Raw genomic sequence first — 16,923 nt, 5'->3', positions numbered from 1 at the left:
TAAGTGATTTTAATTTTGTTAGCAAATATTTTTATGAACTCTAATCATGCCAGACTTTTCTTCCAATGAAAACAGAAATAATTATTTAAACCTTTCACTCAGCATATTCCAGGATAAAAAATGGTGCATTCAGATAATAAGTGGCAGGATTGTTTATGCAAAATTTGGTATCTTTAGGTAATTGTGAAGTATGACTTTATTTTGCAGAAACGAATCCACAAACTCTTCAAAATATGAGATGAAAAAGCAGCATGTATTTATAAAAATGTTTGCACATTTTTATATCTTTTATCAATATACAGTATCTTTTAGTAATTTATTAGATGTCTAAAGTATTAAATGAATCACTGTAGTTTTTCTTTAGTCTTGAATAATGCAGTTTTCTAAGAATTTCTCAGCTTCAGGGCTGGTTTAAGTAGTGGGTATTTATTCACAAAATTAGTAGGTCATTGAACGGGTTGGTCACAGTGCCTGTCTACATAGCAATGGTGAGACAGTATCTGATAAACTGTTTGCGTGTATGGAGCATCCCATTACCAGGAAGGAGTTCATAAACTGGAAAGAGCTTAGAAAATGGCAACTGGGAACTGAAGGGATGACTTAAACGTAGAAAGGTTAAAAGTGTGTGTGTATTATATATATGATTTCCACAAAATCATGCTCCTTACTTGAGGCTTACCTTCAAATATTTGTATACTGTTCTGAGCTGCGTTAGGCTAATTGTTTAACGGCGACAAAAGGGATATGTGATGGGGTATACAATAAGTCTACATATATTTGAAGAATGTAAATACAGGCAGTCCCCGAGTTACGCGGATCCGACTTACGTCCGCCGTCCACGTCCTCCGGGGCGAGAAAAGCTGCTCCGCGTTTCCCTGGTCTGCTGGGAGGGAGCCCCCCCCCCCCAGCAGACCAGGGAGACGCGGAGCAAAGCCGCAGAGCATGCGGGCAGCGGGACAGCCCAGACGCGCCGCGGCTGTCCTGCTGCCCCCGCGCTCCGCGGCTTTGCTCCCCATCTCCCTGGTCTGCTGGAGACCAGCAGACCAGGGAGACGCGGAGCAAAGCCGCGGAAGACCCGGGCGGCGGGACCGCGGTGCATCTCGGTCTGCCGCCCGCGTCTCCCTGGTCTGCTGGGGAGGGGGCGCAGCTAGTGTGCTGCCCTCCCCCCCCCCCCCCCAGCAGACCAGGGTTTTCTCCGGACGCCTGTGGTAGAGCAGCTCTGGGCGCTACTGGACCAACCCGACAGCACCCCAGCTGCTCTGCCCCAGGCATCCTGATTCAGCCGCTGCTGGTCAGTTTCAGCAGCGGCTGAATCAGGACGCCTGGGGCAGAGCAGCTTGGGTGCTGCTGGGTTGGTCCAGTAGCGCCAAGGAGCAACCCAGCAGCACCCCAGCTGCTCTGCCCCAGGTGTCCCCAAGTCAGCCGCTGCTGAAACTGACCAGCGCTGACTACAGGAAGCCCGAGGCAGAGTTGCTTTTCCTTGGGCTTCCTGTAGTCAGCCGCTGGTCAGTTTCAGTAGCGGCTGTATCTGGACGCCAGTTCCGACTTACATACAGATTCAACTTAAGAACAAACCTACAGTCCCTGTCTTGTACGTAACCCGGGGACTGCCTGTACCAAGATGGGAGAAATATTTTGTGTGAAACAAAGACGTATTTCAGAAAAAAAACAATCTTCCTGATAGTGAGATCTAATAAACTCCAGAATAGTCTTCCAAGAGAATTGGTAGAGGCTTCATTGCTTAGATGAGGTAGAGTCCTCATTGCTTAGATACTTTTAAACTAGACTGCACAGGACACTATAAGGCTACGTCTACACTGCGCAGTTTTTGCACAAAAACAGCCATTTTGTGGATGGATAACAGGGGTTTCTTGCACAAGAAAAAACACAGGTGCTCTGATAACCTTTCACAGAACGGCCATCAGAGCTTTCTTGTGCAAGAGCGTCCATGGCAGTGTGGACGCTCTCTTTCGCAAAAGCACATCTCTTGCGCAAAAGCACATGGCAGTGTAGATGATGTCTTCCGCAAAAAGTTCTGCAGTGTAGACGTTGCCCCTGTGTATAGTATAGAGTAGGGGAGCAGTGATGCAATGGCAGAGATGGAATGGATGATACAATTTCTGGCTCTATGATTCAGTATACCCTGACTACCAAAATAAGGCAGCTTTCCATTGGAGTAAGGAGTTAAAGGGAAAGAACAAAGGGGTTGAGGAAGCATCTACCAAATTAATAGTTTGTTTCTTTCAAGATGACTGTTTTTATTTCTTTCAAAAAGGCTGGGGTCTGCAGCACAAGAAAACAGAGTTACAATCAAAGCTGTGGCATGATTCTCAGATATCATCTTTAATATAGTTTGGGGATATGAATTCAAACGCATGCTGCCTTGAGCCTGTTATTGCTTTTCTGATAACAACAAAACTGCAAATAATAATTAGAGTCTGAGGAAATGGAATGCCCTCATTCCATTCAATGTCAGAGTTTTATTGGAATACGTATTACGAGAACATTCACCAAAAACTTCGTTACAAGTGCAGTCTGAAAGGCTAAGAGCAGATCCCAGCACAAGATAGTGGGACAGCTTAGAGCTTCAAGAAGTGTCTTTTTTCTTTACCCAATATCCCCTGAATACAGTGGAAAGCCAAAAGTTGTTTTAAGGAAGAGGAATTTAACTGTGTGTCTGAATGTTCCAAACTTGTATTAGAGGAGGTTTTGAAATCTTGGGTCCTCTCTACCGCTGTGACATAACCAATAAAGCCATTAGCAGTCCACATGTCACTTTAATGATCACTACAAAATGAAATTATTGAAGGGTCTTCCTGCTTGGGGGGGAAAAAACAGTGTTCTACTTGTTTTTGTCAGTTGTCTCTACAATAAAGAGGGTTGGACACTGGGCTGTGAAGCCTCGTAGGGCCTGGTCTTCTGGAGGCTTTATACTTTGGACCTCATCATTGACACTACAGAACAGTTGAATTAGCAGACCTGAAATTCCCCTAGGCTCTAGGGCCCAGATTCTCACAGGTAATTTAGGTGCCTGCTTTCCATCGAATCAGCTGGATGTTAGGAGCTTAAATACCTTTGGGTCCCATCTTTGGGCATGTCTACACTGCAAGACAAAGTAGAGTTAAGATATGCAACTTCAGCTATGTTAATTGCTTGGCTGAAGTCCAAAGTAGCTGAATTTGGCTTTTGTCACTGTCCATGCATCAGGAAGTCGAAAGAGGAACACTCTCCCTTTGGCTTCCCTTACTCCTTGTAAAAGGAGGGTTACAGAAGTTGGAGTAAAGCCTGTTATTTCAAAATTATTTTGAAATAACCGGCTTGTTGTGTAGACATGTGCTGTTATTTTGAAATGAGTTATTTTGAAATAAGGTACAGTGTAGGCATAGCCTACATGTGTGTAAATCAGCTACAGAGCCCCAGTCAAAAGAGTTCATGGGAAGTTGAAGGCTAGAGGCTGCTAGAAGGGGCATCAGGCACCACGACTGCTCAGAACGGCTCTTCCCTACAGCTCCTCCTGACACTCATTTATTTTGTTTTTCTTCCAGGTGCCCTGACTCCTTGGCCACTCAAACCCGCCCAGCACCTACCCAATGACAAGCGCCCCCGCTGAAGGAACCCAGCAGCTAGCTCCCGCACTTGCAGGGGTAGTGAGGTCGGCGAGGCCCCGCACCCAGCACAGCACCAGGTGACGCCCGGAGGCTGCGCGTGAGCCCGGGGGACAGAGGCTGGCCCGTAAAGGTGCAAAGCGGGATGCAGCAGCGGGCTGGGCAATGAGCTCACAGGGCAGCCTAGCAACCCTCGGAGCGTCACTTTGAGCCTCGCCCCCGCCCTACACCTTGACCCGCGTTCACTGGCTCCTCGGAGCACGTGTCCTTGGCCCAAGGGCAGAGAACGCGCTCCGGACTCTACTCGCGCCCGCTGCGGCCCAGCATTGGGCGTGGGGGGGGGGGGCTAATGACATCGCCCCATCGCCAGTACTTTGGGCGTTGCTAAGGGCAGGAAGGGGGTGGGGTCCTTCATACGTCATCTCTATGCGCCGGCGGTAGGGTGGCTCTCGGGCCGGGGGAGGGGCGCGTGCTGCCGCTCGGGGCATGGCGCTGTGAGTAGCTCTGCGCGGGCGATAAGCGGCCGGACTTTAGCTGAGTCCGCGGCCGCTGGGGCGGCGCGTGCGCGGGTGAGAGCCCCGGGCTGCTGGGAGGCGGGGGACCGAGGCGCGCTCCTTCCCACCCGGCCCCTCGGACGCGCCGGGACTCGGGGGCTGCTCGCTCAGCTGCCCAGGTGAGGGCTGGGCTGGGAGGCTTCGGGCTCCAGCCTTGCCCCCGCCCCGCGGAGGGGGCTCGCCTGACTGCCCTCCGTGGTGCTGAAGGGGGGGAGGCGGAGACGCGTTCATGTGACTTGTATCCTCTCTGCTTTTTTCAGGCACATGATGTCCAAACTGCGGGTGTCCCGTGCGGGGCTTGGGTTGCTGCTGGGAGCAGCAGCAGGGATCGGATTCTTGTATGTGTTCTACAAGCAGAGGCGGAAACAGCCCTGGTGGGGACGCGGCTCCAGGGACTCTCGGGTTCAGCGCATGCAGAACTCTGTGGGGCCCCATGAAACCGCAGAATCCCTGGCACACAACCAGGGTATAGTAATGATTTCTGTGTCGTTGTCTTCTATGTTAGCTGCAGAATTATCTTCAACTGGCAAGGGTTTATTTGTCCTTCATGCCTGAACTTCAGTTCAGTGCTACCACTGCTACTTGTTTCTGTTTGTAGCTCAGAAGTGGCCAATATGTAATTAGGCCAATATGTAATCACTATTGAAAGAGGTAAACTGCCTGCCTGCTCACTCTAAAGATGATACATGATACACTTAAGTAGATTAGTTTAAAATAACTGACCTAAATTTAAAATCCATTTCTTACTGGAAAAATTAAAAGCACACTACCATAAAATTAATATAGTTAATAAAAATATCTGACTGGCTTCTAATAACCTGTTAAAGAATTAATATCCAAGATAAGCAGTTTTTTTTCCAGACAGTTGCTAAGTGCTGAACAAACTCCGTCTTGCTGAAGAGTTGACAAAATGATTGAAATGCTTGTAAGAACACAAAAATCATAAACATGAAGGATGCTAAATATCAAACCATGATTTAGTTTTCAGGGCAAGATCCTGCAAATGGTTACATGCGGGCAGCCTCAAACTCGCATGGTGTTTCTCTGACTTTAGTGGGGGGGGGAGTCCTGAGTTTGTTCCAATATCGGGGCTGAAGATTAGAGAATGTGTTAAACAAAGCACAATGGTTATCATTCACCATTTATGGCGTTTCATTTTTTTTAGGATGCCATTGAACTTGGATACTAAAGATTAGCTTTCACTTTCTTATTTAGTCAGTTTCGATTCACTATCACTTGTTCATATATACTAGCACATGTCTGTGCTGCAGATTTCCAAATTTGTAGAAGGAAAATATCTCAATGGACATAGAATTTAAGGTCAGGAGGGATCATCTAGTTTGTCCTCCTGCATTTTGCATGCCACAAATCTTTACCTACCCACTTCTGTCATAGGTCTGTAATTTCTGGCTGAGTTAATGAAGTCCTCAAATCATAATTAAAAGATGTCAGGTTACCAGAGTGTCCACTATTTACACTGTTTTAAACTGAAAGTGACCCATGCCCCCTTAATGCAGGGGGAGGGAAACTTAGGGTTTTGGCCAATCTGACCAGGGAGGAAATTCCTTTCTGATCCCATCACCTACAACCCCCAACTTAAACCTGTCCAACACATTATCAATAAACTACAGCCTATATTGGAACAGGATACCATACTCAAAGAGGCTCTGGGAGACAGACCCATAGTCTCCTATAGACAACCACCTAACCTCAAGATGATTCTTACCAACCACCACAGGACATACCACACTAATACCAACCCTGGTACCTTCCCTTGCAACAAACCCCGTTGCCAGCTTTGTCCACATATTCATTCTGCTGATACCATTATTGGACCTAACCAAGTGAGTTATAAGATCAAGAACACATATTCCTGCGCATCCAGAAATATAATCTACGCTATCATGTGCCGAAAGTGTCCGTCTGCTATGTACATTGGACAAACATCTCAGACACTTCGCCAAAGGATTAATGCCCACAAAACAGATATCAGACAAGATCACAAAGAGAAAACAGTTTCTTGCCACTTTAACCAGAAAGGACACTCTCTAAATGACTTAGCCACCTGCATTCTGCTACAAAGACCTTTTACATCTGCACTTGAAAGGGAATCCTCTGAACTGTCATTCATGTTAAAATTCGACACTTACCAACAAGGACTTAACAAGTCTTTGAACTTTCTCACCCATTACCAAGACAGTTTCCCCAATTATCACCTGTAATACCATTAACTCACAAACATCCCACTCTCCCTACCTTTAATATCAGCAATTCACAGACACTTACCTTCCTTCCTCCCCCTTCCCACCCCCCCGCATCCCCCTTCTGTTCTGCAATGTGATTTGTCCTTTTCATATTTGTTCATTTTTTTAAATTGTATCCTTTGGTATATATGGTTGTGACTACTTTCTTCCACTATTTGATCTGAGGAAGTGGGTCTGGCCCACGAAAGCTCATCATCTAATAAACCATCTTGTTAGTCTTTAAAGTGCTACATTGTCCTGCATTTTGCTTCAACTACCCCAGACTAACACGGCTACATTTCTATCACTTTTCTGATCCCAAATATGGTAATCACTTAGACTGTCAGCATGTGGGTAAGACCACCAGTCAGACACCTGGGACAGACATAGTAAACTGGATCCCTGCTGCCTCTCTCCCTTAAATGTTTCAGAGGGAGAGAGTCAAAGGAACCCACTGCCTCTCTCCATTTGAAATGTACAAGAGAGGCGCAGTGGGATAGCGAGTGCCCCCCTTATTGACTAATTGAGTAGTCGATGGAAATTCCATTGACTACTCGATTAGCTGATTAATCGAAATTTAACATCCCTACTCCAGAGATGGTTGAATTTCAGAAGTGAAGTGTTGCTGTTTCTATAGAGCTATATAGGTAGTAGAATTACATAGGCTTAATTATGTGTTACAACATAGTCATAAGAATGTAAGAGTGGCCGTTCTCGGTCAGACCAATGATCTGTCTAGCGCATCTTGTCTTCTGACAGTGGCCAATGTCAGATGATTGAGAGGGAATGAACAGAGCAGGTAATCAAGTGATCCATTCCTTATCGCCCATTGCCAGCTTTTGGCAAACAGGTTAGGGATACCATCCCTCCCCCTTTTGGCTAATAATCACTGATGGAGGTGTCCTCTGGGAACTTTATTTTATCCCTTTTATAGGCTTGGCTTTCATATCATATGGCAAAGAGTTCCTCAGGTTGACTGTGTGTTCTGTGCAAAAAATACTTCTTGTTTTAAACCTGCTGCCTGTTAATTTCATTTGGTGATCCCTACTCCTTGTGCTTTCTTATTTACTTTCTTCACATGTCATGATTTTATATGCGCCCCCCCCCCCCGTTAGTAATTTCTTGAGCGGTAACAACTAATATATACCCCATCATTTTATATGTATAATTGGGATTGTGTTTTTCAATGTACATTACTTTGCATTTATCAACAGTGAATTTCACTTGCAGGGCACTGCTATTTTACCCCTCTCCATTCTAGAAACTGGCCATTAATTTCTATCCTTTGTTTGCTATCTTTTAAGCAGTTACCTTCCCTACATTAGAGGACCTTCACTCTTAACTCATGACAGTTTTCTTTGCTTAGAAGCCTTTGGTGAAGGACCTTGTCAAAGGGCTTTCTGAAAATCTATGTACACTATTTCCACTGGATTCCCCTTGTCCACATGCTTTCTGATCTCAAAGAATTACAATAGCTCAGGGGTGGGCAATAATTTTTAATGGGTTGGCCACTCCAAGATTTTGGTAAGTAGTCACTGGCCACACTTCTGCAGAGGGGCTATGGGATCTGGGACAACCGGATGGGGTGTAGAAGGGAGCTTGGGATAGAGAACTAGGGTGAAGGAGGACATGTGGGGTCTGAGAGGGAGTTGGGTGAAGGAAGGGATTATAATCTGGGACATGGTCCAGGAGGGGTGGTTATGGGTGCAGGGAGAATTCTGGCCTGGGGGAGGGTGTAAGAGGGGGTGCAGGATCTGGGAGGGAGTTTTGACCTGAGAGGAGGGGGTGCAGAGGATTTGAGTGGTGATGTGGGGCAGAGGAATGGGGTTCAGGAGGGGTTATGGGTGCAGGAGAGGATTATGGCCTGGGGGAGAGGTCTGGGAGTGAGTTGTGACCTGGAGGTGGTGCGTAGAGGGGATACAAAGGGTTTGTGTGGTGGCCTGGGGCAGGTAGTTGAGGGAAGAGATGGAGTGCCAGAGGCAGGCTCTGGCTGGGAGGCACTTACCTATGTGACTCCCAGCCAGCAGCTCTGTAGACTCCATGCCTATGTGCTGGGTGGGCTGTTCCACGTGGCTGTGCTCCAGCATAGGAACAGAGTGAGTGAGGATGCTTTATTTGCTGCCCCTGCCGTCAGCAAAATTTCGTAGCTCCTATTGGCCGGCCAGTGGGACCTTGGGGATTTTGCTAGGGAATGGGACAGCGCATGAAGCTTTCTCCTCCTTGCCAGCTTGCAGAGCAATTAGTAGCCTGCTATGTAAAGCCGCTGCTCTTGCTCTGTAGTAAGGGTGCAGGCAAGGGAGCCGTGGGCTGGATCTGGCGGCTTGGACTAGCAGGCCGGATCCCTTAGCCGCCTCTTGCCTACCCATGTAATAGAGGCATGAATGAGGCATGATTTCCCTTTACAAAAAAATGTGTATTCCCAAACAAATAATTTGTTTCAGAGGGGTAGCTGAGTTAGTCTGTAACAGAAAAAACTTAAAAAACAACTAATAGTCTGGTAGCACTTTAAAGACTAACAAAGCATGTAGATGGTATCATGAGCTTTCATGGGCACAGCCCACTTCTTCAGATGACCAGAGTGTTGGAAGTCCAGAACCAGGAATAACACTCTGGTCATCTGAAGAAGTGGGCTGTGGTCGTGAAATCTCATGATACCATCTACATGCTTTGTTAGTCTTTAATGTGCTATCAAACGATTTGTTGTTTAAGTTTTTCCAAACAAATCATGTTTATCTATGTGTCTGTCAATTCTGTTCTTTACTATAGTTCAATCAGTTTTCCTGGTACTAAAGTTAGGCTTACTGATCTGTATGTAATTGGTTCCAGAGGTGATTCTGGCATTCTCAAAAATTAATGTCACCTTATTCTTAGTGAGAACTTAGCTTTAAAGCCTGCCTGTGATAGACAGTTTTATCCAAGCAAAAGGAAAGGGGACATGCTTAAAAATAAACAGTCTCCTCAATTGGAATGATCACTGATGTATTTTTTTCTTCAGTGCACTATTACATTGTTTTATTCCCCTCTTTGTCCAGAAATGACCATATGGCCCTGTCTTCCTGCCATTCACCTGTATGTCTAATTAATTTTTTCTCCCTCCTTTAGTTCTGCTTATAAGACAAGCACCATTGGAGGCTGGTGATGGCATTACGTACACATCTCTTTTAACACGAGAAGAGCAGGTGGAAGTGCTGAATCGTCTGGACTTTGTGCTGAAAAACATTATAGACCTACGAAGAGAAGTGGAGGAGCTGAAGAACAGCCTGCAGAGTTTAGCTGGGGAGATCATTGGAGAAGTCAGGTAGGTGTAAAAGCCATCCACATTTTGTCTGTATGTCTTGGAAAAGCTCACAGATTAGCATTTTTTAAGTGAAAACAATCTTATCCTCTCTATCTTCTTTGAGATCAGTCTGTGTCAAATGGGCATCAGGAAAAGTCTCTCATGTGCAGTGCATATCCACCCTGCATTGCAATGCTACTCTAAAATGGGTGAATATTTAAGTTGCCGTTTCTAACATTTTTCTCATTCTTCCCCCACTTAACTTCCCCCAAACAGAGAGCCAGTGCAAGCCAAAAGAATTTGAAATCAAACATATGTTTGATATTCTGCTGTGAGGATAATCTCAGCATGCACATGTGTTTACAATCTAATTTTGTGCAAATCCCCCTAAAGGGTAGGATTAGTTAAACAAAACAAGAAGAATTGGGAGGAATTGGCTTTATGTTGTCAAATTGTGACAAGCATAGTGAAAACTAATCATTCAGTCCTTTTGATTGTCTCCATAACAAAAGAAAAAGGAGTTATTCAATTAAATTAAAAACCCAGTTAACCTAAAAGCAATAAATGGAAGTATTTCTCTTCCACAGTTTGCTTGTTCAACTAGAGGTGAAATTCTGGCCTTGCTGAAATCAAAGCTCCCTTTGACTTCAGTGGGATCAGTATTTCACCTCTGGTGTTCACTCAGAGGTTAGTATAACAATTATTCTGGAATCCTAGGCCTACAATTTTATGACAATTAATACTAATAACTGTGTAAAATGACAGAATTAATTTTCATATCTATGCTTCAGAGTGTGTGACCATCTCTCTACTTCAGGAATTAAGTTTTCTTGTTATGTACAATATTGTAAATAAGAGTTAAGTTCATTGTGGGTGCTTTCGTCCTTCTAAGCACTAGGGTGATCTCAGCCGCCTAAGTGAACAAGATGGACTTGCAGTTTTCTAGACCTTGTATCTGTGGCAATGTTTGTCCCATTCAGATCTGCCAGAGATTGCTTTATGTAATGAACAAAATATCTGAAAATAAGCTGCTGGGTCTCTTTGTTCTGTGTTTGTAGAACAGAATAAGGTCCTTGTTTCTGAATGGGCCCCTAGGTGCTGCTATGATATGAATGGTAAATAATATTCCCTCACTTGTTTTCAGTGGAAGCGTGATTGTATACATTTGTTTATTTGTATGCAAGTTTTTGTTTGATCTCATTTATTGTAGGGATGTAATAGTGTACAGGCAGTCCCCGGGTTACGTACAAGATAGGGACTGTAGCTTTGTTCTTAAGTTGAATCTGTATGTAAGTCGGAACTGGCGTCCAGATTCAGCCACTGCTGAAACTGAACAGCGGCTGATTCCAGGAAGCCCGGGGCAGGGGCTTCCTGTAGTCAGCCACTGGTCAGTTTCAGCAGCGGCTGACTTGGGGACGCCTGGGGCAGAGCAGCTGGGGTGCTGCCGGGTTGGTCCAGTAGCACCCAGAGCGGCGCTACGGGACCAACCGGCAGCACCCCAGCTGCTGTACCACAGGCGTCCGGAGCAAAGCCGAGGAGCACGGGGGCAGCGGGACAGCCCAGACGCGCCGTGGCTGTCCTGCTGCCCTCGGGCTCCGCGGCTTTGCTCTGCTTTGCTCCCTGTCTCCCTGGTCTGTAGACCAGGGGGACGGGGAGCAAAGCGGCGGAGCACGCGGGCAGCGGACAGCCCAGACGCGTCTGGGCTGCCCGCGTGCTCCGCTGCTTTGCTTCCTCTCCCTGGTCTGCTGGAGACCAGGGAGACAGGCCCCGTTCGTAACTGCAGATCCGACATAAGTCGGATCCGCGTAACTCGGGGACTGCCTGTAGTTGATTTAACTGATAAGCTTTTGCTTATTGGTTATACTATAGACTACATGCATTTCCCCACCCCCGCCCACCTTTGCCAATAATTTTTTTAGCAGGCTGGCCAGCAGCCCACCTCAGTCCTGGCTAGCGCCAGGTCAGGGACCTACCCCCGCTGGAGCTCTGTGTTTTAAACTGTATTCAGAACCAGGTGGGCAGGCAGCCCAGATCAGTTCCGGCTCGCAGGTCTGGGACCTCAAACCCCACCCTGGACAGGAGCTGCTGCCAGCCCATGCTGCTGCCTCTGTATCAGAGGCAGCAGCATGGGGTGACAACCAGCCGGTGCACGAGGGGAGCTGTTTTTTAAACTGGCTCCCCTTTCAGACCAGCTCCTGCCTGGCACCCCACGCTGCTGCATCTGATACAGATTCAGCAGTGCAGAGTAGCAGAGAGCTCCTCGGGAGTGGGCCAGAGTGCACTGGCTACCGGCTCCACCTCAGGGGACTATAGAATAGTTGAGTAACCGATAAGAATTCAATTAACCAATATTTAACATCCCTAATTTATAGCCTACCCACAGTATTTTAAATTTGGTGATTTGTGACTTGACCCATATAAAGCAGGAACAAGCAACCATTTGAATTGCTCCTTTCATGTGGAGTGCATGTAATAGGTTGGGGTTTGGAAGCAAAGAAATAAACATGGATTGCAAGAGACACTTCTCTTGTTATCACTCTATTTTGCTGTACTTCAGGTCCCACCTGGAAGAAGCCCAGAAGGTATCTCGGCGGAGACGGTACATGTTTCCTAGAGAGAGGAGTGATTCCACAGGGTCTAGCTCAATTTATTTCACGGCCAGCTCAGGAACTGCCAATACAGATGATGGTGAAAGTGAGGGAGGGTAAGTAAAGCATCAGTTATGAACTATTCTTAGTCTGCACAACTAAGTAGCCATTTACTTCATTGAATTCTGTAACTTAGAGGGGATGTTTCAATAGGTTTTTTTCCCCTACCCCTCTTGCTTTCTGTTTCATAGTATGAAATGTAGATGTTGGTTTTCTTTAAAAACCTAGACATTTTATATACACCTGCCCCTGAATCAACCTATCAAGAATTATCATTTTACTATTTAAAAAAAAAAAAAACCTTCCAGTTCCTGTTGATAAACAGTTAGGGTGGTTTGTGACAATGTGTATGCCATTGTCAGCAGACTGGCAAGAAAATTATGGTGGGGCTTCAATTAAATAAATACTCCAGTTGGCTCTTGTTACAATTGTGGATCATGGGTATTGTTTGTATTGTAATTTGAGAGAGGTGTTCTAGTTAGGGACAGACAGCTTTAACTGAGTCCGAGCAGCAGGGCTTCATTCAGTACAAATCTACGAAATTTACTGAAGTGTTATCGAGAATTGGCCGTATGATTCTTTTGGAAGCAAAAATTTACCATTGAGGGTGTAGTTGAGTTCGCCAACTAAAAGGGGATTGGAATAAGGTGTTGGCTGGGCTGGAAAGAGATGGGTACTATAATTCTAAATATGACATTCTGGGATAAGATAAGCAAATCTGGCTTATCCCAACAAACTGTTTGGGGTCAAAGTGGCAAAGAGCAATAGTCAGACCATAAACCTAAATTACTTTTGAAGTAATGTTTTCTAAAAGTTTCTGAAATTAAAAGGAAGTTAAACAGAATACAACACATCTAACTCTAAGACGTGTTAAAGCCTCATTTTTGGTAGGGCCATGCTTATCTACCTCTCGTTTTATTTAGGTTCTTACCACACCACTCCTTGTACTATCTGAATACTTTGTCACCTGATGCTTTATAAATAGGGTATCTAGTGGGTGCACGTGGATTTGGGCAAGAGGAGGAAATATTTCTCTTTCCTGCCTTATTTTTTTAAAAAGTCAATAGATTAAGAAAGGCTTGAAGCAGATTCTTGAGCACATATTCTTAGTATTCTTTTCGCACAGAAAAGAAGAAAACATTTTTAGATGGTGGGTTCTGTTTCTCATTGTCACTTATGGGTCTTAATGAATCTTAATAGTTATGCCAGTGCCTCTTGTAGCCTCTGTCTGCTGATAATAGGTGAGCCAGTTGGTAGAGTGTGTGGTTGTATGGAGGAAGACACTGAAAGTTTATATCTTTGTACAGTGTTTGTTTTCAGCTAATAGTAAAACTTTCAGGTTTTCATATTTTGTGAGATCTTTCCTTGAAAGAAGAATTTGAACTGATGTCATTGAGTCATTTTTGCTCCTGTAAATGATACCTGATAGCTAATGTGCTTCAAAGTGACTAAAGAATAGTTCCACAAAGACTAGTTCCACAATAATTCTGCTTTATAAAAGGAAAAAGGCCATTCTTGGCCTAACAGGTTGTTGTTTACAGCATCTTGGAATTTGGAATATGCTTTCTTGGGATTTACACCTCTGCAAAATAAGCATGGGAGATTTGTTTGTGCTTTTTGCCTTTGGCAAAACAGAAAACATAACTCCTAAGAGATATTGAGGAATGTATTAAAATAACAAAGTAAGAAAAGCTGTCTGAAGAAAACAGCAAAACCTCTATTGGATGTGAAAATGATGGAGATGGTTCCAGCTGCAAATGTATTGAGGGCACTTTATATTTATAGCTTGTCCTCCCAGTCTTGTTTTGATGAAGAAAGTATTCCTTTCAGATAAAAACATGCAAGATTAGTCGATTCAAAGACTGATTTTTTTTTTTGCTTGCGCAGACTGTTCAAGGTGATTAAAATCTAGTTATAAATACTTCAACAATAGGGATGTAATATCCCATTTACATTTAACTGGTTAACCAATTAATGATTAACTGGTTAAAAGGGGGGCACTCCATCCCAGGCAAGCTGGAGTGGCCACCTACTGCAGATTGGGGCTGCTCTGGCTAGACTGGAGCGCCCTCTGCCTGCAGTGGGCCCCATAGGGCTGGAGCAGCCCCTTTCTCCCAGTAGGTGGGGAGCTGCTTCAGCCCCCACTGGCTAACCAGAACTGGTTAATTGGTTAACTATTCACATCCTTATTCCAGAAGTTTAATTAGCCTTCTAGTAAAAACACTCTTTAAATTATTCTCTGGAAGTGACAGATTTGAAACAATCTCCGTGAACAATTGCTGTCCTTATACTGTTGTAATGCCACGCTAACTACAGTGATAATTACTAAACCATCTTTTTGATCACTTTTGACTATAGCCTCTTGATAAATAGTTTTTAAATTAAGGTTTTAAATTAATCTTACCTGCTCACTCACCTTGATTGACACAGTACAGATGGTTAAAACTAAATTGTTGCCTCCAAATATTTGAAATAGCTGTCAGTCTTAAAGAAAAACAAGCCAAGAGGTTTTACAGAACAGGTCACATACATTATTTAATGGGTTGTGTAGGGTGATTATAACTTTGTCAAAACTAGTTGTATATGTCTATTTTTTCCTGAAGTGAAAGGTTGTCAGTAAGCCACACATTTTCCCCAAATATTTGTGGCTAAATCCTATTTAGTTGTAAGAGGTGCAAGGGAAAAGTAATTGTTTTTTGTGAGAATGACATTATGGAATTTTAAGGGGCCAGGTTAAAACATTTCCTGAAGTTACACATCACTGTAATTAAAATAAATTGTTGTGCCAGTTATGCTCATTGCTTCTTAGTCTTTGTTAGATTAGTCAGTTTCATTTTAGTTTCTAGTCTACTTTGAGGATATCAAGAGCTTTATTTGCAGGAAAATGTGTAGACACTTATCTGAACTCACAGCTTGCACTGTTGGTGGACCAAGTCTTTTTTTTTTTTATCATGTCACTTAACCATTTGCTCTACCAGCAGAGAGAAATGTTCACAGACTTTCCTACTTAGAGAGAGAGTTCTACAGTCTGTGGCCTAGTTGACAAAAATGTAACATTTAAAGAATGTTTCCATTTGATTAAAAATAAAAATATTAACTTGGTTTGTTTTAACGAAAGTTTTCAAGTTTTATAAAACCTAAATTGTGGACAAGATTTGACCTCACAGCATTTTTCTGAAGTTGACATGAACAAATAATGTTTTAAGATTTCAGGTTAACTGAGTGTGTAGACTTCAATTACAACTTTAAAACAAAAATGGTCTTTCACCCATTTAAGAACAAGAATATAAAAAGGTGCTTATTCCTTTCCCCCTCTCCTCCCCCGAAATCATTGATTTAGAGTAAAGATGAGCAGGTCTAAGGTAGTAATATTTACACATTTAGAATACCAACAGCCATCATTTTACCTACCAATCAACGTATTTTCAAAAGGCTTTGTTTGTGGAACATTATATTCATGTTCTACTCCCCTTCCTTATTGCCATATTAATTTATAACCATATGGGTCCACATTTGCCCTAAACGGTCAATGATTCTTCTGGAACAAAGTTGAGTGTCATATGTATTTTGCTTACTTGTTAGGAAATTAATTCAGGCCTTGCAAAATTTCTCTGCGACAGTTAGGAGTATCTGCAATAGGATAGAATACACGTGTCTTTATTTTGTGTGATGGATCTTCAACTATCATGGAAGAAAATCACCCCTAAATCTGGTTCTTGGATGGCTTAAAAGCTTTTTGGGTCATCTTATAAAATAGCAGTTAGAACTAGGCATTGACAAAAGTTATTACATAGTCACTTCATTTGCCTGAAAATAGTTTGAAGACATGAAAAGCATTTGATTAATGGAAGACTTACTGAGTAACTGACTCATGGAGGGTCACAGCAGATTCTGATAAAAGGAAGATTTAGATTAAAGGAATTTGGTAAAATAAGACTTTGTGTAACTGGTTCTGAGAAGTCCTTGTGTTAAAGAAGTTCTATCTGTAATAACAAGTATATTAAGTCTTTATTTTCACAAATTGCTATACTGACATATTTTAGAAGATGTAAATGTCACTCCAGAGCTCAGCAGGCATAGTGGATGATTTGAGATTTCAGCATAATGCTGTTAAAAGAAGTATTAACTGATAAAGATAATTGTAGTAGATAAAAAGGTTGAGTTTCTAGTATTTACAGGTTGCAGAAAATAAAGCCTCTGAAAGAAAGAAACAGCTTGATGTCGTTGGACTGCCTCAGCCAGCAGTATTCTGTTAGCATGAGATAAGGCAGTACAGACTTGTAAGCCCAATAGCTCTGAAACTCCTGACTGGCATTCATGGTGGCTTTTACATTGCTAGTGTTCAGTTGAACTTTCCTGGTGATTGGCAGTAATACTGATCTAGTAACAAATGTAGGGAAAATCTTTGTAGAACACATCTAACTGAGGAAGACTAGTGAAAGGATAAGCTGTCCGGATAAGACTTTTTAAACTTGATAATCACCATAGCAAGTTAAACCATTTAAACTTGGCTAACCTGCTTTCTCATTTATCTCCAAGCTTTTTCCTTATTTCAATTATATTCTATAGTTAAGGTTGCAACTAATTTTCAATTAG

General features: G+C 43.5%; 1 protein-coding gene across 6 annotated transcripts in view; it reads left to right on the top strand.

The window, feature by feature from the left end:
- The window catches only part of RMDN3 (regulator of microtubule dynamics 3), an 84,242-nt gene that overhangs the window by 9,205 nt on the left and 58,114 nt on the right, over positions 1–16,923 (top strand). For 4 of the 6 annotated variants that reach the window (XM_075927105.1, XM_014576311.3, XM_075927106.1 and 1 more), the window contains 4 exons: positions 3,546–3,685; positions 4,420–4,625; positions 9,505–9,700; positions 12,237–12,383. In XM_075927105.1, coding sequence (XP_075783220.1) covers positions 3,591–3,685; positions 4,420–4,625; positions 9,505–9,700; positions 12,237–12,383 — 644 coding nt within the window. In that variant the 5' untranslated portion in view covers positions 3,546–3,590. Of the gene's footprint in view, positions 1–3,545; positions 3,686–3,960; positions 4,100–4,146; positions 4,279–4,419; positions 4,626–9,504; positions 9,701–12,236; positions 12,384–16,923 lie in introns of those variants that run through there. The other 2 variants (XM_006128672.4, XM_025187541.2) reach the window with 2 other exon arrangements.

The sequence above is a fragment of the Pelodiscus sinensis genome, chromosome 4 (assembly GCF_049634645.1).
Source record: "Pelodiscus sinensis isolate JC-2024 chromosome 4, ASM4963464v1, whole genome shotgun sequence".
NCBI lineage: Eukaryota > Metazoa > Chordata > Testudines > Trionychidae > Pelodiscus > Pelodiscus sinensis.
Note: the sequence above shows the minus strand (reverse complement) of the source record. Positions and strands in the feature narration are given on the sequence as shown.